This window comes from Pleurodeles waltl, chromosome 12, assembly GCF_031143425.1.
Source record: "Pleurodeles waltl isolate 20211129_DDA chromosome 12, aPleWal1.hap1.20221129, whole genome shotgun sequence".
In the NCBI taxonomy this organism is placed as follows: domain Eukaryota; kingdom Metazoa; phylum Chordata; class Amphibia; order Caudata; family Salamandridae; genus Pleurodeles; species Pleurodeles waltl.
Genome location: NC_090451.1, coordinates 103041434 through 103066465, shown reverse-complemented (window position 1 = coordinate 103066465; position 25032 = coordinate 103041434). Strand labels below are relative to the sequence as shown.

At 46.1% G+C, this 25032-nt stretch overlaps 1 protein-coding gene across 1 annotated transcript in view; it reads right to left on the bottom strand.

The window, feature by feature from the left end:
• Positions 1–2161: 2161 nt before the first annotated feature.
• Positions 2162–25032, bottom strand: part of GPC2 (glypican 2) — a 91718-nt gene continuing 68847 nt past the window's right edge. Inside the window, exons 7-10 of the mRNA XM_069216280.1 lie at positions 21754–21894; positions 14577–14713; positions 4806–4984; positions 2162–4270 (exon numbers count right to left, since the gene is read on the bottom strand). Coding sequence (XP_069072381.1) covers positions 4050–4270; positions 4806–4984; positions 14577–14713; positions 21754–21894 — 678 coding nt within the window. The 3' untranslated portion in view covers positions 2162–4049. The remainder of the gene's footprint in view (positions 4271–4805; positions 4985–14576; positions 14714–21753; positions 21895–25032) is intronic.

The following is a 25032-nucleotide window of genomic DNA, read 5'->3' as shown; positions in this document are numbered from 1 at the left end:
GGGAGGTCACTGATCGCCATGTTGGAAGCAAAACTTTCCTTGAGGGAGAAAGCCTCTTCATCCACAGCTGATGGTTGAAGTTGTTGTACCCACTCTAAGTCCCCTGGACCGAAAAAGTCTGGCGTGTCTTCTCCGCACATATTGAGTTTATGAGCTTGACTGCCACAAAGAGTCTTTTTGGAGTGGAAGGAGCGGCAGGCATCACCAGCTGCCTCGGTGTTCTTCCGGTGACAAACACAGATTGCAGACCTAATGGAGGTAAGTCTGAGGATATTTCGCATAGCAACGAGGACAATACCAAAAAGTACTCTGTTCCATCACTGATGAGGCATGGTGGAAAGATGCAATGAAAACAGGAGTAGGCCTTGACAGGTGGGGCCCAGGAGGGGCCGTGGTCGATACAGACCTTGCTTGAGTAGAATATTAAAACGTCGACCCTCAAAGGAAAGCAGGGGAATGCAGTAGAAGTACAGTACCAATGGAAGGAAGGTTCCCTGTGGACCGAAAAGAGCATCGGAAAGGTGTTGAACCAGAGTACAGGATCACATGTCTAAACCCGACTGTGGAAAGAAAACAGTCTAATAATGGAGCCGCATTATCACTAAGAGGAAGAGTCACTCCACCACGTGACTTGAAAGACTTCTTTGAAGAAAAACAACTTGCACACACCCGGGCCCAACACTAGAAAGCAGGAATATGCACATTTGTATCTACAGCCACAGATGCTTCCAGCATGCTTTTTTCCTCTGTTGATGTGGTATTCTGTTGGTGAGGCTTGCATGAATTTCATTATTTAGGCTTTCTTATTTTTGCTTTAGTTATTATGGATGATGGATACTGAGAGTGACATCCTAATAAGCTTAACCGTTGGTACCTGATTTTGGAGTGGCTTTTGAGAGAATCTGGAACAATACAGAGTCGTGATGAAGAAGTATAATGAATAGGTAAGAGGGAATTTAGGACGTTGGAATTTAGGAATATTAAACCCAGAGTTTGGAGATTATCACTTTTTGTGTTTGACTCTAGAGCTGTATTGCAGTTTTCTTGTGATGGTCAGTAGTCAATGGCACTGCAGATAGCATTGAGAATACTATGTTGCGCCAGCCAAGCCAGTTATCAAAGGCTTAGAAATTATATACAGATAAAAACATTCCTCTAGATGAGCCACTAATACTATAAATTCTCCCTTTAGAACTTTCCCTTAATTTCTCTCTTTTCTTTAATTCTAGTTGAGGAGACTTCTTTCTTTGAGTTTATATTTACAAACATGCATAAATGTTGTGCCGTTGTGTAGTGTAAAGACATTAATTTTTATGTGAACATAGTATCTGGACTATTTTGACTTGTTGAATTTCACTATTTTGTTATGCATTAGAGTTATTAATTGAGTATAACAGAGATGCGAAAGTCCAGATTCAAATCTGTTATTTTACAGCCCTGAAGAAGCAGTGGTGTTACGTAACATACGTGGGCTGTTCATGTGCTGTTTAGCGTTAGAATATTTCATCTATTTTCTGTGAAAAAAGGACTTCAGTACCAATACTGTCTGAAGAGAAAAATGGAATCTGGAACTTTGATAATTAATTGACATCATTAGTCAATGTTGGTTTTGATGAAATCTGATTTAGATATTGGTGGATCAGTTACTCTGTCACAAAGGTGACGGATGTCCCGTCCGCCGAAATCTAAATACAATTTTTTTCCTATGGGGATTTAGATTTCAGCTGACGGGATATCTGTCACTTTTGTGCCGGAGTAACCCATCAGCCAATATCTAAATCAGGCCCTTAGACTTGCCAATCATTGATGAATCAATGCATCGTCATGCTGCATAACATGCATTGGTGATTATGTAGAATTTACCATTAATCCCCATGCTTTTGTATTAATTGTTATAAACGTTTTAAGCCAGAGAAGAAACTGGCCTAATGGTTGAGTACACAGAGCGTACTGTTCTGCTGTCCCCAAATTAGGTGGAGTATTCAACAGGTCCCAAAGGTGAGACCTGCTGGCTTTGTTTTTCTCTATTTTAGTGGGTGCACATGCTCTAATAAATGCTTCATAATCTCAAATCGTTGATCATTTTTATTTGTCCTTTGATTGATTGGACTGGCCCTGGAATTAACCTGAATTTTTCGACACAGAAACACGAAGGAAGAGGTTTCAAAATCAATAAATTAAATCTTTATTTATCGTGTATTTAAAAAACACAAACGCACACTGACCCAAGGCCAGCGTTCAATTATTCAAATTAAAAAAGCACCTATAAGAGAGAGAGACATTACATTGTGCTACTTAGAAAGTCTAAGGAGAGAAACACACAGAGAGAAGGGCTGAGGGAGACGCGGTGCTGAAAAGGTATAAGGAGCTGGGAGGCGACATAACAAGCAACAGAAGGAACAGATAGAGCACAGCAGGGAAGACCTGCTGCATTTCTGTAGAGTGGAGAAGAAAGCAATGTTGGAGGGAGAAACACGTGCAGACACAGAGCGAAACACTGCAAGTGAGGTGGCTGCAATGCGGTGTACTGAGGGTCTCCCTGGGTCTGAAGGAAATACTGGAGACCATGGCTCAGATGGGATCTCCCAATGAGTCAGTAACTAACGATACTGGGGATAATGCAAGAGACTGCTATGAGGTCATCAACCAAATGTCAATAACTAGCCATAATGGCTACACTGTGATACATGGATGTGAAATGCTCTATCGAGTTTCACTTCCAGGAATCAATTGGTGGAGGGACACATGGGGGAGATAATTGAAGCAATCTTCCACGTTTCCTCCCATGAGTGAGCGCACTGGCTATAACGGGGAAACTGAGAGAGATGGTGATCTCCCAAGAGGCATTCCGATGGGTCTGTGAGTGGCTTTAAAACACATAGTGGGGTAATGGCCGAGGAAGTAAACCCCAAGGGTCCTACCATGTGTGTAACAGCCTCTTATGGAAATAATGGGATAGTTACTGCATGGTTCAGCTCTTGGGTTTGCGACCGGCTATAATAAAAATACTGAGAGAGGTGGCTGGACAACGACCTCTCGGGGTGACCCCAATGGGCTGTAAGGGCAATAATGGCAAAGATGGTTGGGAAACTACTTCTATAAGTCCCTTTCCTTAGTGTGGGTACCGGATGCAGTGAGAGATACTGGGAGAACAACTGCTGTGAATAAACTCCCCTTTGATCTCAGTCTCTTATGGATGGAGAGTGTGAATGACTGCAGGGCTACAGGGCCAAAAACTTCCTCACAACCTGTCCCTCGTGCAGTCTCTCTGTACTCCCTTTTTAACATTACTGGAAGACATAAGGTACACTAATATAAGAAACATTCCGCCCAACCCCTGGTATAAGACACTAAGCCAAGCTGGGCACAGCCCTGATTCAGCAGAAGTGAGCCCCAATCCCACCCACTAAAAGAAGCATCCCAAACCCCTTCATAGAACAGACACATTCTTGCAGTGCGCTCCCTGTTCCTGCTTAAACAGGGACAATCTCACATATATCCAAGAATACTGAAAAAGAATCCTGACAGAGGGGGCCGAGAAGAGTCCAGTGTGCTCCAGGCACTCGTTGACCCCGATAAACATTTGCACTGCCCAAACCAGCAATCGCCTAACACCATTCCGCCTCCCACATTCTCAAAGTTCAGACCCCGAACCCACTTTTTACAAACTGAGAAGACCCGGGTTCAGTCCAAGGTCTGCGGGCAGGGTAGTGTGCCACTATAATAAAAGTTGCCCCTTGCTCTGCTATTTGAATTGGCCTCTCCAGCTGATATACAGGATATTGTGGCAAAGCCTCAGAGGCACTGGCTCAGTAAGCTGTATACCATTTAAATAAAGGAAAGATCAGGGTGCAAGGGATAAGGGAGCAATGTTACCAACTGGAGAGGCATCTGAGGCAAGAGAAAGGAAAATCAGACAAAGTCCATCCTCAAGTCTGGAGGGGTCTTGTTGGCGATGACCCCACTGGTCAGTGCTGAAGTAAATGGTCCCCCGCCATTGTACCATTTAGCGAGCTAGCGATTTCCCTGTAGGGCATGGATACAAGGGGCTACCGCCAGCACCAGGTGAGCAGGAGGAGCCCCAAGAGCATTAATATGGGGGAAATCTCCACGGAGAGGCCACAGTTAGGTTGGTTTTGCCGATTGCCCTTTCCCGGTCGCTCTTTACGTGTACTGCGGCCCTCGTCTTGCCGGACACCCGGCTTTGGTCCTAAGGGCCGGTCTTCGATATAGCGCTCACCACCGCCAGATCCTCCGCTACCATCGTCATCTGTGAAAAGAAAATGGTAATTCATTGTACTGGCCATAAAGCTATCACATAACTTCCTTCTGCACTGCACTTTACAGTCATTCACAGAGCTGCCAACTGCAGTCCCTACTCGAGCTTAAGGCAAATCGTTACGCTGCGTACTGCGCATCCAACCTCTGAGGTGCTCAATAGACTTCTTCTGGTTTAAAGAAACACATTCAGACTCACACCTTCCCCAAAGCAATGCAGATCAGACACATTGCCCCGTCTGTGTTTGTAGTGGCTCTACCCATGTATTACTTATTCTGTGCATGAGAGAAGATTTCACTGTTACCAAGTGTGTTTTACTTGTGTTGTAAGCGAGGGAAGCTTTTATTCCAATCCAGCATGTGACAGCACTGGCCTTGTACCAAATGCTATGTAATCACTATCTTATGTGCAGTGTGATATCTGTGTACAACTCCACAATATGAGTAATGAGAAGGGAACAGCCTGCATGCACTTATGACAGGGAAAGATTGGAATCTGTGACACAGTAGCCCATTCAAGCACTCACAGGCTCCATCCTGAAAGTCCACATCGTTGCCACTGTAGGCGCTGCGCAGACGGTTGGTGGTAATGCGCAGTTGCATTATCTGCTGGCGAGTGCGTACATCCAACTGTTCAATGTTCACTTCCACCTCAGGGTTGTTTATCTGGTTCACCAGCCCATCCCCAGTCACATCCGGCAGATACCTGGCGGAGAGGTGAGAAAAAGCGAGAGAGGAGCGATGAGAGGAAGAGAGCAATAAAGTGAAAACTGGATGTGAAGCTCGGATCCCAGAGAACTCATAGTTCTCTTCCAGGGGAATCCTCATCAAAGTCATAAACATTGAATATTCCCGCCCTTGTGCGGGGACCCCGGAGCATGTATAAAATACACACATATAAAATATGCAATATGCACGAAAAAAAAAATATATATAGCATTTTTAGTAGCCATATCTTTCATACTAAATTCATATATACACGTGTAAAACAGCAATGCAGACTATATTCATAAATAAGCTAAAATGCTTTATTTCTATGGAGTTTTTTTTTTTTTAACATTATAAAATTACAAAAGAGAATAAATATCTACCCAATCCCCCAAAACTGGGCTTAGGGAAAATAAGCAGCAGCAGTATCTAGAGAAAAAAGAGAAAAAACTACATTGAAAAACAATGGAGCATTCTTAGCCAATAGGCTGCATGCAGGTTAACACAGGAGAACCATAAAAACTTTGGCACCGTGCCTTTAAGACCCTGAGCACCTCCAGTATCCCACCATGCCTCAGGGGTGAAGGAAAGGTGACAGTTGGTTCACAGTTAGGTCAGTTCTTTTTTCTGGCTTCTTCTGAGAGGATCCTGGAGCATTGAGCTCTCTATTTTTCTGAGTTTTTCTCAGAAAAATCCTTTAAAACAGCGTTTTTTCCTGTTTCACTCGACAGATAACATCTTTGTCTGAGTTTGGCAGTTTTTTCCTGACAGAAAAATGCCTTCACTTTTTGTCAAATGCCCTTCTTGTGGGAAGAAGAAAGCCCAGTCAGACCCACACTCTCTTTGTATTGTGTGTGTAAGGAAATGCCTCCTTGGCATGGTTGCCCCCTGACTTTTTGCCTTTGCTGATGCTATGTTTACAATTGAAAGTGTGCTGAGGCCTGCTAACCAGGCCCCAGCACCAGTGTTCTTTCCCTAACCTGTACTTTTGTATCCACAATTGGCAGACCCTGGCATCCAGATAAGTCCCTTGTAACTGGTACTTCTAGTACCAAGGGCCCTGATGCCAAGGAAGGTCTCTAAGGGCTGAAGCATGTCTTATGCCACCCTGGGGACCTCTCACTCAGCACAGACACACTGCTTGCCAGCTTGTGTGTGCTAGTGAGGACAAAACGAGTAAGTCGACATGGCACTCCCCTCAGGGTGCCATGCCAGCCTCTCACTGCCTATGCAAGTATAGGTCAGTCACCCCTCTAGCAGGCCTTACAGCCCTAAGGCAGGGTGCACTATACCATAGGTGAGGGTACCAGTGCACGAGCATGGTACCCCTACAGTGTCTAAACAAAACCTTAGACATTGTAAGTGCAGGGTAGCCATAAGAGTATATGGTCTGGGAGTTTGTCAAACACGAACTCCACAGCACCATAATGGCTACACTGAAAACTGGGAAGTTTGGTATCAAACTTCTCAGCACAATAAATGCACACTGATGCCAGTGTACATTTTATTGCAAAATACACCCCAGAGGGCACCTTAGAGGTGCCCCCTGAAACTTAACCGACTGTCTGTGTAGGCTGACTAGTTCCAGCAGCCTGCCACACTAGAGACATGTTGCTGGCCCCATGGGGAGAGTGCCTTTGTCACTCTGAGGCCAGTAACAAAGCCTGCACTGGGTGGAGATGCTAACACCTCCCCCAGGCAGGAGCTGTGACACCTGGCGGTGAGCCTCAAAGGCTCACCCCTTTGTCACAGCCCAGCAGGGCACTCCAGCTTAGTGGAGTTGCCCGCCCCCTCCGGCCACGGCCCCCACTTTTGGCGGCAAGGCTGGAGGGAACAAAGAAAGCAACAAGGAGGAGTCACTGGCCAGTCAGGACAGCCCCTAAGGTGTCCTGAGCTGAGGTGACTCTAACTTTTAGAAATCCTCCATCTTGCAGATGGAGGATTCCCCCAATAGGGTTAGGATTGTGACCCCCTCCCCTTGGGAGGAGGCACAAAGAAGGTGTACCCACCCTCAGGGCTAGTAGCCATTGGCTACTAACCCCCCAGACCTAAACACGCCCTTAAATTTAGTATTTAAGGGCTACCCTGAACCCTAGAAAATTAGATTCCTGCAACAACAAGAAGAAGGACTGCCTAGCTGAAAACCCCTGCAGAGGAAGACCAGAAGACAACAACTGCCTTGGCTCCAGAAACTCACCGGCCTGTCTCCTGCCTTCCAAAGAACTCTGCTCCAGCGACGCCTTCCAAAGGGACCAGCGACCTCTGAATCCTCTGAGGACTGCCCTGCTTCGACGACGACAAGAAACTCCCGAGGACAGCGGACCTGCTCCAAAAAGACTGCAACTTTGTTTCAAGAAGCAGCTTTAAAGAACTCTGCAATTCCCCGCAAGAAGCGTGAGACTTGCAACACTGCACCCGGCGACCCCGACTCGGCTGGTGGAGAACCAACACCTCAGGGAGGACCCCCGGACTACTCTACGACTGTGAGTACCAAAACCTGTCCCCCCTGAGTCCCCACAGCGCCGCCTGCAGAGGGAATCCCGAGGCTTCCCCTGACCGCGACTCTCTGAAACCTAAGTCCCGATGCCTGGAAAAGACCCTGCACCCGCAGCCCCCAGGACCTGAAGGACCGGACTTTCACTGCAGAAGTGACCCCCAGGAGTCCCTCTCCCTTGCCCAAGTGGAGGTTTCCCCGAGGAAGCCCCCCCTTGCCTGCCTGCAGCGCTGAAGAGATCCCTTGATCTCTCATTGACTTCCATTGCGAACCCGACGCTTGTTCTAACACTGCACCCGGCCGCCCCCGCACCGCTGAGGGTGAAATTTCTGTGTGGGCTTGTGTCCCCCCCGGTGCCCTACAAAACCCCCCTGGTCTGCCCTCCGAAGACGCGGGTACTTACCTGTTGGCAGACTGGAACCGGGGCACCCCCTTCTCTCCATTGAAGCCTATGCGTTTTGGGCACCACTTTGAACTCTGCACCTGACTGGCCCTGAGCTGCTGGTGTGGTAACTTTGGGGTTGCTCTGAACCCTCACCGGTGGGCTACCTTGGACCAAGAACTGAACCCTGTAAGTGTCTTACTTACCTGGTAAAACTAACAAAAACTTACCTCCCCCAGGAACTGTGAAAATTGCACTAAGTGTCCACTTTTAAAATAGCTATTTGTGAATAACTTGAAAAGTATACATGCAATTGAAATGATTCAAAGTTCCTAATGTACTTACATGCAATACCTTTCAAACAAGATATTACATGTTAACTTTGAACCTGTGGTTCTTAAAATAAACTAAGAAAATATATTTTTCTACAACAAAACCTATTGGCTGGATTTGTCTCTGAGTGTGTGTACCTCATTTATTGTCTATGTGTATGTACAACAAATGCTTAACACTACTCCTTGGATAAGCCTACTGCTCGACCACACTACCACAAAATAGAGCATTAGTATTATCTCTTTTTACCACTATTTTACCTCTAAGGGGAACCCTTGGACTCTGTGCATGCTATTCCTTACTTTGAAATAGCACATACAGAGCCAACTTCCTACAGTGTGCCTTCCTCAGAGTCACTGCCCTGACACTTGCAAGCACTGCAAGAACATGTCAAAGAGGACTCTGAAGGACAGAGAGAAGATCAGGCTACATGGGCTTCATGAGAGGCAAAAGACATCGTCCTCTTCACTTCCCAGGCAACCAGCAGGCCATTCTCAGGAGAGAATGGCCAGGTCGACGTCAACAGGTAGGAAAGTACCTGTTTGTTCCCCGTCGACGTCGTCGCTACCACCATCTCACCGGCATAGATCGCCGTCGACGGCGACTCGCCCGACGTCGAAGGATGCGGCGTCGAGGGAACATGGTCATCGCAGGGGCATATCTCCGTCAACGGCAGCCCGCCAATCGACGTCGATCCATCACCGGCGCGCCCGTTCGCCGCCGAAGACTTCTCGCCCCTTGACGTCAAGAGACACGACGTCGAAATCGCCACGACGGCATGAGCGACATCCGCCGTCGGCCACTCGCCGCTCCACGTAGAGGCACACGACGGCGAGTAGGTCAAGGTCCACAGATCGCCGCTCGACGTCAAGACACTCTACGTCGAGGCATTCAACGTCGAGACCGGACCAACCAGTGTGCCCTTCGACGTCGGCACAGCAGTCGACGTCGACACAGGTTTTACCTGTCGCGCAGGGAGTAGAGCATCGTCCTCCAGCAGATAAGGCACCATCTCCAGTGGTCTCCATACGGAGTGACTCATCTCATTCGAGAGCGGCATCATCGGGGCATGTTTCTCCCATCAACCTATCACCTAGATGGTTGGAGAGCCTGAATAGACCAGCGGCCTCCCCGGATTCACAATACTCTCAAATGTACTCTCCTACTGCCTCTCTCCTGAGAACACCATCGCCGACAGCGAGGGCAGGACGGGCTCGTTCTGCTCCTCGTCAACCGACCGCGAGGCCTGGGCGCTCTGTTACAGCGTCTCGCAGTAGGTCTCGTTCCCATCGGAGATCCAGGTCGCGATCAAGACACAGAAGATCACCCTCTTGGTCGTCGTCAGGATCATCTGTTGGGCGTTACTCCCCCACCTTAACAGATTCTCCACCTGCTAGGATCTCCCCGGTGGATGACATTACCACTTTTAACGAGGTGCTGTTAAGGGGAGCGCAGAAATTGAGTATAGAGGTTCCGGAGCCAACTACCTCCTCCTCAGTCATCTTTGAGACTCTGCAGCACAGATCAGTGTCGAGAAAGCTACTACCACTAGTGCCTGGCTTATTGCAGCCAACCATGGACACTTTTCTGACCCCAGCCACACTCAAGTCTGCCCCGGCTAGGATTCAAAAGAAATACAAGGCTCCCGAACAGGATCCTTTATTCCTAAGAAAGGATCCTCCACCGGATTCTGTTATATTGGCTGCAGCCCGAAAAACCCACTCGGTGGCATCATCCTCCACGGTCCCCCCAGATAAAGAGAGCAGGCATCTAGACTCTCTGGGGAGAAAGATGTGTGGTACGGCGGCATCTGCAATGAAAGTCTCTAGCGCTTCTGCACTCTTGGGCAGGTATGACCGTTCTCTGTGGGACTCCCTCCACAGATTCACAGAAAAATTGCCCAGAGAAGACAGACAGGACTTTCAAGAAATCCTGCAAGAGGGATGCCTGGTATCCAACCAGGTCATCAGCGCGGCGGCGGATGGGGCGGATTTAGCTGCGCATGGGTACGCGCATGGAATCTGTGCTAGAAGGTCTTCCTGGCTCAGACTGACTGGTTTAAAGCAGGAAGCACAACAGCGCATCCTAAACCTCCCATTCAGCGGGAACTCACTGTTCGGTACCCATGCAGATGAAGAGATGGCCCGCATGAAGACAGAGGTGGATACCATGAGGGTGGTGGGCCTGGAAAGGAAGAAAGATTTCAGGCGGAGGTACAGGCCTTATGACAGGCGCCCGTTCCAGCAGAGGGTTCAAACCCCTCACTGGTCCCAAAGGCCACAACAACGGCAAGGACGCCCCCCTTTTCAGGCTCGTAAACCCACAAGGGAGCGAGGGTCCAGTAGACCTCAACAGTCCACACCGAAGGCGCCGGCCAAACAATGAGATCTCGCTTCCCTCGACACTGTACACCACTCCGGTGGGGGGAAGTATCACGGATTATCTTCACGAGTGGCACTCTATCACAAAAGACAAATGGGTGCTCAACATTGTCGAAAATGGCTACTCTCTTCTTTTCAGACAGCCTCCACCACACTTGCCACCAGCCAGATGCATTCCATCTCATCTCAGCCTGCTGCACAAAGAGGCTCTCGCCCTCTTACAAAAGAAAGCAATAGAAAAGGTTCCACCTGCGCACAGAGGAAAGGGGGTTTACTCCCGTTATTTTCTGGTGGCGAAAAAGGGCCGAGAGGGCGTTTTCAGACCAATTCTGGACTTACGGCTGCTGAACAAGTACATAAGGAAACAGAAGTTCAGGATGCTAGCCCTTCACCAGATTTTCCCGCAACTACATCAGGGAGACTGGATGTGCTCCATCGATCTGCAGGATGCATATTTTCACATCCTAATAGCTGCCAAGCATCGGAAATTCTTGCGTTTCCTAATAGCTTCACAGCACTATCAGTTCAGAGTTCTACCATTTGGCCTGAAATCTGCCCCCGCGTCTTCTCGAAATGTGTGGCAGTGGTAGCGGCACATCTTCAAAAACAAAAGATCTTCATCTACCCATACCTAGACGACTGGTTACTGAAGGCTTACTCTCCGGATCAGGCGAGAAGCCATCGGGACATTGTGCTCAGGGTTTTCGAGTCTCTAGGTCTTCAAATCAACTACCAAAAGTCAACCTTGATTCCAACACAGAACCTTCACTACCTGGGAGCTGTACTAAACACAGAGCTCCAAAGAGTGTATCCTTCGGAGGAACGACTTTTATCGATACACAGGAAGTGTCAAGACCTGTTAAAAGCAGACGCACCTACTGCCCGTCAGGTGACATCGCTACTGGGCTCCATGGCTTCATGCATTTTCATTGTCCCAAATGCCAGGCTGCACATGAGGCCCCTTCAAGAGGCATTGGAGAGCAACTGGAGCCAAAGGACAGGTCGCTGGGAGGACAGAGTGCGGCTACCGACAGCGGCGCTTCAGTCATTGCAATGGTGGATGCACAGACCTCACCTGTCAGTAGGTTCTCCGTTTCACCAGGTAGTTCCATCCGACACTCTGGTAACGGATGCGTCTCTTCAGGGATGGGGGGCTCATCTGGGTCCCCTCCAAGCTCAGGGCCTGTGGTCCGACAAGGAAAGGAACTACCACATCAATCTGCTGGAACTCAGAGCAGTCCATCTGGCTCTCAAGTCTTTTTCTCCATTGATTCAGGGGAAATCTCTCCTAATACAAACGGACAATACAACCACAATGTATTATTTGAACAGACAGGGGGGAACGAGATCCCAATCTCGAGAGTCCCAAACGAAATGGCATTGGCTCCTGGCCAGGGGAATGTCAAATTACAGCGGTTCACCTGCCAGGTCAACAAAACGTGGAAGCAGATTTCCTGAGCAGACACCTAGAGGACGCACACGATTGGGTCCTACACGGCGAAGTCGCCGAGGACATCTTCGCTCAATGGGGTCGACCTCAATTGGATCTCTTCGCAGACGAAGTAAACAAGAAATGCCCAGACTTCGCATCCAGGTTCTACCGTCCGGGATCTCGAGGGAATGCCCTGTTGATCGACTGGTCAGGGATATTTCTCTACGCTTTTCCGCCGACTCCCCTCATACCGGCAGTGATCAACAAACTTTACAAATCCAGAACCAGAATGATTCTCATAGCGCCACAATGGCCCAGTCAATTCTGGTACACAGATCTCCTCAACTTTCGGAAAAACCTCACAGGAGGCTGCCGTGCAGACCGGATCTTCTGAGCAGGATGGAGGGCAGGATTCTACATCCCAACCTACCCTCTCTGAGCTTAACAGCATGGCTCCTGAATTCCTGCAGTATGGACACCTAGGGCTCTCGCAGGAGTGTATGAACATCTTGAAGGAGTCCAAACGGCCTTCCACGCGGCGTTCTTACGCTTTTAAGTGGAAGAGATTCTACATATGGTGCTGTCAACAAGGGCACAATCCCATACGGGCTCAGGAGGATGTCATACTGTCTTATTTACTTCATCTGGCCAAGTCCGGTCTGCAGGTATCATCTATTAAGGTACATTTGTCTGCCATTACAGCCTATCGTAAGTCACCTTCTCAGGAATCCTTTTTTACGAAACCAGTAGTCAAGGATTTCTTAGAAGGTTTGAAGAAAGTTTTTCCACCCATTCGGAGACCCTCTCCTCCATGGGAACTGAACATAGTACTGTCAAAACTTATGGGCCCTCCTTTCGAACCTATACACAAGGCCTCTTTACGACAACTTACGTGGAAGACAGCATTTTTGGTAGCCATTACTTCCGCGAGGTGGGTCAGTGAAATTCAGGCTTTGTCTTCAAAAGAACCGTACACAGTTTTTCACGATAATAGAGTGGTTCTGCGAACTCACCCATCTTTCCTTCCGAAGGTGGTGTCAGAATTCCACATCAATCAAACTATATCTTTACCAACTTTCTTTCCCCATCCCGAGACTCCGGCGGAGAAAGCATTGCACTCCTTAGACTTGAAAAGAGTGCTGAAATTTTATTTGGATAAGACAAAATCGATTAGACATTCCAACCACTTGTTTGTAAATTATGGCCATTTGAGGACAGGAGAGGCAGCATCTAAACGAACGATATTAAGATGGATAGTTTCTTGTATTGTTAATACTTACCAGCTGGCTAATAAACAATTACTAGCTAGGCCTAAAGCGCATTCCACAAGGGGAAAAGCGGCTACTGCTGCCCTCCTTAACAATGTCCCAATCTCTGAGATTTGTAAGGCTGCTACATGGAAGTCTGTACATACTTTTACTAGACATTACTGTTTAGATTCAGATGCAAGAGCAGACGCCCAGGTTGGGCAGGCCTCTCTGAGAAATTTATTTGCATAATACGTATCTACTCCTGCACTTCTATTAGACAGTCCGCAGAGTTTAGGGATGGGCTTGCTAATCTATTCAATGTTTATGACTATTGATGAGGATCCCCTGGAAGAGAAGGATTAGTTACTTACCTGTAAATCCTAGTTCTCTTCCAGGGGTATCCTCATCAAAGTCATAAACAACCCACCCTCCTCCCCGGATGCACGTCTCCTAGAAGTGCAGGACAGACCGTCTTTCGAATCAGTTTCACAGATTGTCACCGTAAAAAAGTACTGACCTAACTGTGAACCAACTGTCACCTTTCCTTCATCCTTGAGGCATGGTGGGATACTGGAGGTGCTCAGGGTCTTAAAGGCACGGTGCCAAAAGTTTTATGGTTCTCCTGTGTTAACCTGCATGCAGCCTACCGGCTAAGAATGCTCCATTGTTTTTCAATGTAGTTTTTTCTCTTTTTTCTCTAGATACTGCTGCTGCTTATTTTCCCTCAGCCCAGTTTTGGGGGCTTGGGTAGATATTTATTCTCTTTTGTAATTTTATAATGTTAAAAAAAAAAACTCCATAGAAATAAAGCATTTTAGCTTATTTATGAATATAGTCTGCATTGCTGTTTTACACATGTATATATGAATTTAGTATGAAAGATATGGCTACTAAAAATGCTATATATATATATTTTTTCGTGCATAATTCATATTTTATGTGTGTATTTTATACATGCTCCGGGGTCCCCGCACAAGGGCGGGAATATTCAATGTTTATGACTTTGATGAGGATACCCCTGGAAGAGAACTAGGATTTACAGGTAAGTAACTAATCCTTCTTGTAGCTTCCAAATTGCCACTCAACGTCACCCATCTACCCCATCCCCTGCAGTACCACATCTACAGATCCACATGAAGTTGCTGTGATCTGCCCTGTGAATTTGTGGCAACTTAGTTCCCGATCCTCACAATGTCTCACTTGTTCTCTTAGTTTACCTGGATCTATTGACTTATCTTAGAGCCTCAAACACCCCACCATCATGTGCCGATGACATGGCCACCTCCCCTCTCCTCTTTCGCTTTTCCACTGCTGTTACCTGCCCCGGGCCTGACCGTTCCAGCACTTGTCTTCATTGGTCACATCAGCTGCCACCTTGTCATCGCTGCAGAGTGTGTGTGGAAGGGTTACCCAGAAACGCTTCATGAGCTTCAGCTTCTCCTTCACGTCTGTGATCTGAGAAAGCGGCAAAGATAGACACTGATTATTCTCATATGGGCACTTGTGGGATGTCAATCCTTTAGGGCAAGCATACAAGGGAAAGTTTCAGCTCCACAAGAGGTTACCCTTAGAAGCCCTGTCTCTTTTATATCAAGTATCTCCTCTTTAACAAAGACTACTCATTGAAGATGAAGGACAAGGTGAGTGCAACTTCTAGAGGACAGTGGACGAATGACTACCTGTATCACAGTCATTATTAGCAACTTGTACTTACTGTTACCTCCTCGAGATTTTGGAAGATTTTAAAGCATCAGTATAAAAAGGTGGTTCACAACAAAGGCAACAATCATATTACAAAGCAGGAGACCTACATGAGAGGTGAAAACTGCTACTTGTTTTGACTCCCTGGAAATAAAATTAACAAAACAAAAAGACAAGAACATCGTAAATATATCCAGGGAAAGCTACAAGAGTGCAGCTGACGCGAACAAAATGTCTAATCCACAGGAAGACATCGGGTATTCATTATCAAGATTGCTTAACTCTTGCACGAGGTGGGATACACACAAGCAAAGTGAATTAAAACGAAATGAAGATAAACCCATGATGAATATACAATCAATACCAGAGTGGAGCAAATTAACAGGTACCAGGCTCAAATCCCCAAGGCAGGTCACACCGGACCACTGGAACTCAAGTAGATGCAGGGAACCTACAGAGAGGACAATCGTCCTAGGTCGTATATTATGACAGCCCGAATCCCCACAATCACAAAACTGTGTGTGCAGGAGTCTCATTTCACAAGGCATGGATTCACATTCTTAACAGAATTTATTTACGTGGAATCATAAACCAGGATATTGAAAAATTATGCCTGAGCAAATCTGCTCCCAGTAGTGGAAAGTGGACTTTTGCAGGCAAGCGTGCCTTGGAAAGTTGGTCAACAACCACAGACCTGTGAGTTTGGTAGTATTCATAAACCTATCCAAGGTACATTCCAACTCTGGATACATTAGAGACTTACCCCAGTCAACACCAGAAACAAAATGTATATACATGGTGGTGTGGGATTATGGACAATCTCAAATTTGTTGGAGAGTATATTTGAAGGGGTTTGTTCATGGGGAAAACATTTTTGTTGTAGAGAAAAAAAAAACATCAAGGGCAAATGCATTGTTCTATAACATTTATACATGCCCAAAAATGTCCGACTTTTACATTTGCGCCTATGTAAATGTTTACAAATGCGAGGACTCCTGGAAAGCTGTAACAATCACAGCATCCTAGGAGTACCATGGAATTTTTTTAATTTAAAAAATGATATTAAGGTAAATTCCCAAGAGTATTTTTTTTTTTTATAAAGCATTTTATTGCCGTTTTATACAATAATAACAACAACAACTTTTGCCCGTCCCAAGCTACGAACCACTTTCCAATACAGCAGAATCAGATTGTACTCCCAGCTAGCTGTGAGGGATGCAGAGCCCACAATTGCAACGGCTTGGTGTCAACATATTGTGATAGTCCCACCATTTTTTCCACACCTTGCCATATTTGTTGGGGCATCCCCGGGGCTCGTAAATAACTTCTTCCAATTTACCACCCCAGTTTATGCCATGAGTCCATGTCGGGATAGAGGGTGTCGGCGAAGAAGTCCAGGTGCGGGCAATGTCCCTTTTAGCAATCACCATGCTCACCCCCATCTCCAAGAGTAAACTAATTATTTATTTGGGAATATAGCCCTAAAAGATGAAGATGTAATGGGGGCAGCTAGGTAAGCAAGGGCAGAAACACACCAAGACCTAAAATGGACGAAAGGTTTTACTTACCTGTACTAATAGTTATTAGCTTCATGCTATTGAAATTCACATGTTGTGCATTACTCAGCCATCCAGTCAATGGTTCCAGAAATCACAGAAAATGTAAAAAAAAAAAAAAAAAACAATCCTTTCAAAAGTACTACCCCAAATGAAATAAAGTAAAGGGAAGTGTGCAGACAAAATTTAAGGCAGGACTTCCAAACACCTTGCGGCAAGTGCTTAAACAAGTCACAAAGATGCTATGTATTTTTGCACGTATGTTTTGGTATTTCTAAAGATTGAACCTAGCTTAACAGCAATGCAGCACTGTACGGGGTGCACACTCCAAAGGGATACAAGGTGGGGAGAGGATGTAGGGAGGAGGTAGAGATAGGGAAAAGAGTGAAAAATAAACCTATCTTAGATAGATTTCCTGGATGGAGTTCTTGTGCATAAGTTTAAAACGGGCTTCTCATGATGGCCACTAACACTCTGTTGTATTCCCGAATGGAGTTGTCAGATACGTGGAAGGAAAGTGCCGAACAGTCCTCTCTAATTCTCCTGATAGTCATGGTAAAAAACAAACAAGGGAAACTGGGTTGTGATAGAACACTTGCTGTGGTCTTTCATCAGGAGGAAAGGAGCTGCCTTGAACTGGAGCAACTTGTCCATTCAAAAGTTCTGTAAAACACACGTTGGGATGACCTGGTACAGTCTCTGGAGACAAATGAAACTCATGGAAAAGCATAGCCAAGGGTTATTGACCATAATATTAAACTATCCACTGGCACCAGACTGGATCAGGAAGATTTAACAGCCATTCTCCTTGTTGGTGTTATTTCGCTGAAGAAGTGACAAGCAGAACCGCATATAAGTGCCACCCCTGCGTGCTACCATCAGTTTGTTTTCTGACACTGTCCACACCCTCAACATGGAGCGCTCTCTTTACGTCTAATGCGTGGAAAGCTATTTCAGCAACAGAATTTGGGAGCAGAAAGAAGACTGGCAAATCAATGGTTTGATTTAGGTGAAACTGAGATACCACTATTGGTGAGAATATTTGATTGGTGCGGGCACGTATTTTATCCTTGTCTATTTGGAAAAAAGGATTCTTGCAGGGTTAATGCCTGGAACTCACTTACAAGCCTAAGTGAAGTGATAGCAACTAAGAATGCCACGTTCCATGAGAGAAATTGAAAAGGACATCAATGTAAAAGTTCAAATGGTGGACCCATGAGCCTAGTGAGTACAATGTTAACATTCCAATAACGCACTGGAGTTACCCTTTGCAGAATTACTCTCTTAATTCCTTCCATAAAAGCTTTAATGACTGAAATCTTGAAAGGGAAGTATGCTGTCTGTTTTGAAGGTAGGCAGCTGTAGCTGCTAGATGTAATCTTCTGGAAGTGTACGCAAAGTCTGCTTTCTGCAAATGAAGAAGGTACAAAAGAAAACCCTGCACTGACGTTTTGAAAGGATCCCATTGTTTGGATAGACAGTAGCAGACAAAATGTTTCCATTTTGCTGAGTACTGTGCTGTAGTAGTGGGTTGAAGTGCCTCTTTAAGGATATCCATGAATTCCTGAGGTAGTTTAAGGTATCCAAACTCTGAGCTCAGGAGCCATATCACAAAATGTAATTCCTTGGGATTTGGGTGCCTGACTTGACCATGGTTCTGAGTGAGAAGGCCCGGGTTGAGAGGAAGCTTCTCAAGAAGAACCACTGACAGTTCTAGAAGAGTGGTGAACCATGGTTGTCTGGCCCACATGGGGGCTCCCAGTATCAACGTGAAGGTTGTTTGTCTGAGCTTCCAAACCAGAAACGGAAGAAAAGGAAGAGGTGTAAAAGCGTAAGCAAGTATCCCTGACCAGCTTATCCATTGAGCATTGCCCTTGGACTGAGGGTACAGAAACCTGGAGGCGAAGTGTGGGCATTTTGCATTTTCTTTTGTTGCAAACAGGTCTTTGTCTGGGTACCCCCACTTTTGAAATTAGGGAAGCAGGACTTATGGGTGGAGTTCTCACTCGAGGACTTGTTGCTGCATCCTGCTGAGGAGGTCAGCAAAGTTGTTGTGTGTCGCTGGGAGATATTCTGCTAGCAGGAGAATGCTGTGCTGAATGGCTTGTCTGTGCTAGACGAAACAGTTGTAGAAAGTGTGTCCCCCTGTTTCTGCACATAGTACTTGATTGTCATGTTGACTGTGCGATTTAGGACAACTTTATTGATGAGGTGAGCTGTGAACGCTTACAACACTAGTTGAACAGCTAGAAGCTTGAATAACAGATGTTCATAGTGCGTTGTTTGGGAACCCAGAGACCTCAGGCTGTGAGATCCTGAAAGTGAGCAATCTACCCCATATGAGATGCATCCGTTGTTAGAATGAGCTGTGGAACAGGGTCTAGAAAAGGCTGCCCCTTTAACAAGTTGGTTTTGTTCCACCACTGCAGGGAGCGATGGGTGCGGCTGCCTACCAACACTAGATCCTCTAGACGACCATGCGCCTGAGACCATTGGCATGCGAGACACTCTTGCAACGGGCGCATGTGAAGACGGGAATGTGGCACTATGGCAATGCAAGAGGCCATCATGTCTAAAAGCCTCATAACACATTTGACTCTGATTTGGTGATTGGGGCAGAAATACAAGAGTTGTGTTTGAAAGTTTTGTATTCTTGCTGTGTTGGGATAAGCAAATTCCAGTTGCGTGTTGAGAACAGCCCTGAGATAGGGTTGGATTTGAAGAGGACGCAGGTGAAAATATTGAAAGTTGATAGTGAAGCCTAGTTGATTAAGTAAGTTTATGGTGAACTGAGTGTGATGTAGACATAGGGGCATATTTACACTCTTCGCCAAATCTGTGTTTTTTTTATTTTTTTATGCAAATTCGGTGCAAACAACTCCATATTTATATTGTGGCGCTAGACATGTCTAGCATCAAAATATTGGGAGTTTGCACAATTTTTTGGATGCATGAACCTACCTTGCGTCAATGAGATGCAAGGTAGGCATTCCCATCTACAAAATTGTGCTATCCCCATAGCTCCATATTTATTCCCCCATGCTAAAATGCCGCATGGATGGGAGGAGGGGCTAAATTATGGTGCAAAGCTTGCTTTGCACTATTATTTTACGCCTGGTCACACCAGACATTAGGGGACCTGTGAACCCATTTCCATGGTCAAACACCATGGAATGATTCACAGGTGCCCTCCCCAATCCCCAGGAACACCCCCACCCACACCAGAGGGACACCAGAGGATGGGGGACCCCATCCCAAGTAAGTAGGGTAAGTATTGGTAAGTTTTTTTTTTTTTTTTTTTAATCGGTTCCATTGGGGGCCCTAACTTGGGCCCCCCTGCATGGCACAGGGTGCAATGGCCAGGCCCAGGGGACACTTGTCCCCTGTGCTGGCCACTGGGGTGGTGGGCATGACTCCTGTCATTCTAAGACAGGAGTCATGTTTTGGGTAGTTGTGCGCCAGGAAATGGCGCTAGTTTGGTTAGAGGCAATTTTTTGCCTCTAACCAGGCTAGTGTTATTTTTTTACGCAAAACACTGACAAGTTCCAGCTGTTCCCAGGGAGTGTGTTTCTGTGTCATTGCTACCGCATGGTGAGTCCATCTTTTTCCCTCACCTTCCACGTCTCAGGCTGAAATTCAGCAAACACTTTGTCATCCTCAGACTGACAGTCGCTCTGCAAACAGAGGTTACACACTCAGTGTGGCTGCATTTTTGGGAGGATTTGTGATGCGGTTAGGGCAGAACCGGAAAGGTGTATGCTCTATACACTCTCTTCATTTTCTGACAAATGTCAGAAAGTCCTCGTGGGCCATCTGAAACTGTTGAATATCTTTCAGCATTTCCTTCAATATCTGTTGGTTCTTCACCTAATCAAGTTTTTTTGGTGCATTTCCTAAAAAAAAGTCTACTTTTCTGCTTTTCAACCCAGAACTCTCACCGGTGCTGACAGACTCAACAGTGTTACAACAGAAGCTAAAGATAGCAACCACGAAGAGTGCCTTCAAGGGTGTACAGCTGATATCACCCAAGAAGGCACATACCATTAAATGGTCGACACAGATGTCCACGTTAAAAAAGAGAGAGAGAGAAAAGATACTAAAAAGATTGTTCCAAACCCAATTAATCAATGGTGGAATAAAGCACAACATGTGAATGCAGAAAAGATTCACACTGTAAAACACCAATTACAAATGCGGCATAGCTAGCAAAAGCCATACCCACATAACTACACTTCGACTGATGTTATTGTCACAGTTCCGCTTCTTTCTCCTAGTAGCCTAAATTTAGTTTTCGAGTTCTGAGCAAGGCTCCCTTTGAGCCTGCGTCTTTTAAAACTGTTTTTGTGGTAAATCCCCACTTAAGCAGAAGGTTAGTGAAAACCAAGGCTCTCATAGTGATCCTCAAGGCAACAGGATTTTTTGAGGCAATTCTTTTGCATAGATGAATTGGTATACTTTTTTCAAACAATCACAATATCTAGCCAGGCTCTTTATATGTCTCTAAATGTAGAGGTCCACACAACTCACTAGATGCAAAAGGGAACCCCTGTTTGTCTCTTCAAGGGCAGGCTAATTTAGGTGTGAAAAACCTCTTTCTAGAGTCCCGAATAGATGTCTCACAAGACAGTTATCAAGTTTGCTGCCCACAGCATGACTTGGAGTAGCTACAGCGCAAGGGTCAGGAGAGATTGGGATAACTTTATAAGGGAAAGTGAATTGTTTATTCTTTTAGGTACATTTCTAAATGCAACTATCTACCTTACAGCTTCAGGTCCTGTGCTTCTAATACAAGTCTAAACTCATTTATCTTCAGAAAGCAGCTACTCTGTTTCCTAGCTTGAACAACCATGTGATAAGACGATATGGCCTATGCCTTACATAAATCATCTATTTGGCTTCTAATCCCACAACTACTGCAGCACATATGAGCCTTTCTCTGTTTTTGAACCACATGCCACAAATAATATCCTCTGTTCTGGCTTTAGGCAGCACATCCTGAACATATATGTTCTCCCCTAAACCGTTTATCTGACTCCAGGACCTGTGGCTATAACAGCCTAAAGACTATGAATGACATGTCATCCTTTTCTTATCTTCAGACTAGAAGACCTGCATCTCACATATGATACCCTTTCTGCCTTCCATCACATTCTACCCTGTGCTTTGCCTTCAGACCCCAAGAACTGCCTTTCATATCAAGCTCTGATGTCAATGCAAAAAAATCTCTTGCTCTCATACCAGTCTGTCCAAGTTTGTACCAGCTGCAGTGGTAGGCTTCTCTTCAGGAGAATACGTTCGGAACCTTCGTTTTGTTTCATCCTTGGGGGCCCGCTTGGTTCGGCCTGGGGCTGGTCGTGGATTTCCGCATCCTTGGTATACCTGGAAAGAGGAGAATACAAACAAAAATACTTTTTTTTTTCAACAAGGAATTTCAGATGTCCTGAGTCACGTTTTTTGAGGAACAACCAAGATGAGATCTTAGCACTACAAAAGCCACATTGTCAGAGTAATAACAGTTTTCAAACTAGAACTTTCTGCATAGCTGCCAAGGTTTCAAATTGCTATGTGTGAGATTTTCATAATTTCAGTGTAATTATGATTGACATTTCAATGACTATAAGTGACACTTTCTCACGAGCAAAACCAAGCAAATGAAGATAAAGGAAACAAAAATCTTAAATTACACCCATTTGAGCAACAACAAACTCCAAGACCTTAAAACTGCTGCATAGCACCAGAAATGGAAAGGCACTAACCTAGTGCCCTTATAACGTGATCGTACTGTTAAACAAATGTGGCAATCAATTAATTGCAAAAGAGTATCACTGCTGAGGCTGCATCTCAGTGTCCCATGTGGGACACCTGGGCCGAGGGAGTCTGAAAGGGGATATGAGAGGCCCCGAACCCGGATCACTCAGCTGCTGGTCAACCTTCATAAATTATAGTAGTCAGGCCTTGGCAAATCCGCAGCCGCCGCAGATAGTCACAACATGAATGGTGCGGGAGCAAGCCTCAGGAGGGGCTGACTGAGGCACACACATTGACACAGCCTAGGTCACAGCCCAGCAGCCACAGTGCCTGGCTGTATTATTTCAAAAAGAATTTGCAATGCAATGGGTCTCGCATTTGCTTGAGTTAGAGCTATTGACATTGTAAAAACTGGACTTTTCTTGCCACATGAAATGGTCAACCCTGCCTCATAAGTTGGTATTTTCCTGCCACATAATTCCAGAGGCCCTGCATATAAGTAAAGCACTTTTATTTACCTTCTTCCGCTATCTGTAGCCAAAAATGAAAATGTTGCCATTTAGCATCCTAATTTAAATCTGCCATGCTAATTCCAATAGAATACCACTTTCACCATCCCACCATCAGAGTTGCTGGCCGGCTAACACACAAGAGAAATAAGGAGAGATTAATAAAACATTAACAATTATCATATAAACCCAATAAAAACCTTTGTCAGAAATAGACTTTTGGCATTAGACTGTAGTGCTCAGAACAGCATCTAAAGGACACCACAATGAAAATAGAATTTGTAAGAAACATGGTCATGTACCCATATAGTTAGCCCATAGACTACATAACCTCGTGAAAAGAAAATGACCAAAAGTAATTCAGTGTAACCATATATTTAGTCCCTAGAGAAAATAGTGCATTATACATTTTCAGGCTAGCAGGCATACTGCAATGCTATTACAAGCAAGACCGTTAAAAGAGAAATTACTCTCAGCTGTAAAACTAAATTTCAAGCCATGAGAAACGTGAAAAAGACAGTGAAATGTGAGAGGGGTTATTATTTTGGGATCCCCAATAACCTAGTGTGGGACCCAGGGATGATCTAGACAGAAAGAGCAAGTTGTGGTGAACATTTTGAAGGTGGTGCAGGGAATATTGGACAATGTTGACTGTAATGCTCAGAACAGCCCCTAGAGGACACCACAATAAAAATATAATTTGTAAGAAACATAGGGGGTAATTCTGACCCTGGCGGTAAAATCCGCCAGGGCCAACGACCGCGGGAGCACCGCCAACAGGCTGGCGGTGCTCCCATGGGCATTCTGACCGCGGCGGTACAGCCGCGGTCAGAAACGGAAAACCGGCGGTGTTCCCTTGCTGCGCCGCCATGGGGATTCCGAGCCCCATATGGGGTGTCGTGGGGCCCTTGGGGGCCCCTGCAGTGCCCATGCCAATGGCATGGGCACTGCAGGGGCCCCCGTAACAGGGCCCCACAAAGATTTTCAGTGTCTGCCATGCAGACACTGAAAATCGCGACGGGTGCAACTGCACCCGTCGCACCCCTTCCACTCCGCCGGCTCCATTCGGAGCCGGCATCCTCATGGAAGGGTGTTTCCCGCTGGGCTGGCGGCCGGCCTTCTGGCGGTCGCCCGCCAGCCCAGCGGGAAACCCAGAATACCCACGGCGGTCTTTTGACCGCGCAGCGGTATTCTGGCGGGCCCCGCCAGGCCGGCGGCTACTGCCGCCGGTCGGGGTCAGAATGACCCCCATAGTCATGTAACCGTATAGTTAGCCCCTAGAGGACATGAAAACAGAATGGCAGAAAGTAATGCAGTGCAACCAACCATATATTTGGCCCCTAGAGGGCGTAGTGTACTATATGTTTTCAGAGCTAATATGCTTGCTGCAACAGCAAGCCTCTTAGAGCCAGCTCTAAAACAAAAGTTCCAGCCATAAGAGACCTTAAAAAGGGACTGAATGGTGGGAGGAATTATTATTTGGGTGTTCCCATTAACCTAGTGTGGGGACCCAGAGATGACCTAAACAGAAACACTGCATCGTGCAGAAAGTTTTGGTGGTGGTCCTATTGTCCTAGGACCACCACAGGCTGAGTTATGGGCACAAATGTTGTGAAAAAGAACACTTGCAAAGCATTATGGGTTGAGTTTTCCAGAGTGCAGTGAATATTGTAGTATCAGTTCTCCCACTGTGCCAGAACAACTCGTTGCGGATTTCTGTGTTTTCAGGACAGCTATGGAGAACAAAGGGGAGAGCCAAAAGAAATGACTCTGATTATGTAACAGTGTGAACAATGTGACCAGCGCTCCAATACCGCAGATGGAGTTTGCGCTGTTGGGGCTGTGAGGGCCACGGCTGCCATGGAGTACAACAGGGAGAGACAAAAGAAACAATTAGTTTGCCCATGCTGAAGAATATCGACAATCGAGCAATTATCCATGTAACAGGGTCAGTCTGCAAGGCGGTAACAAAACCTTCCCAAGGTGGAACAACCATATAAAACATTTACCAATGACATCACAGGATGTTTGAAAGGCATGCCCACAAGAGAGTGAAAGTGATGGGTGTGAAATGGGTGGGGTTAAAAGCCCACAGATAAATAACAACAGGTTGGGAAGCTCTTGCTCACTCAACGTAAAAAAAAACATTCTGTTCAGTATAAAAATCCGACCACTGCTCCTGGGTCGGCGTGCCCCCGCTAATAACATGGCATGTGAGTCCGTTGAGCACATAGCTCAGTCTAACAAGCAGTTTATACCT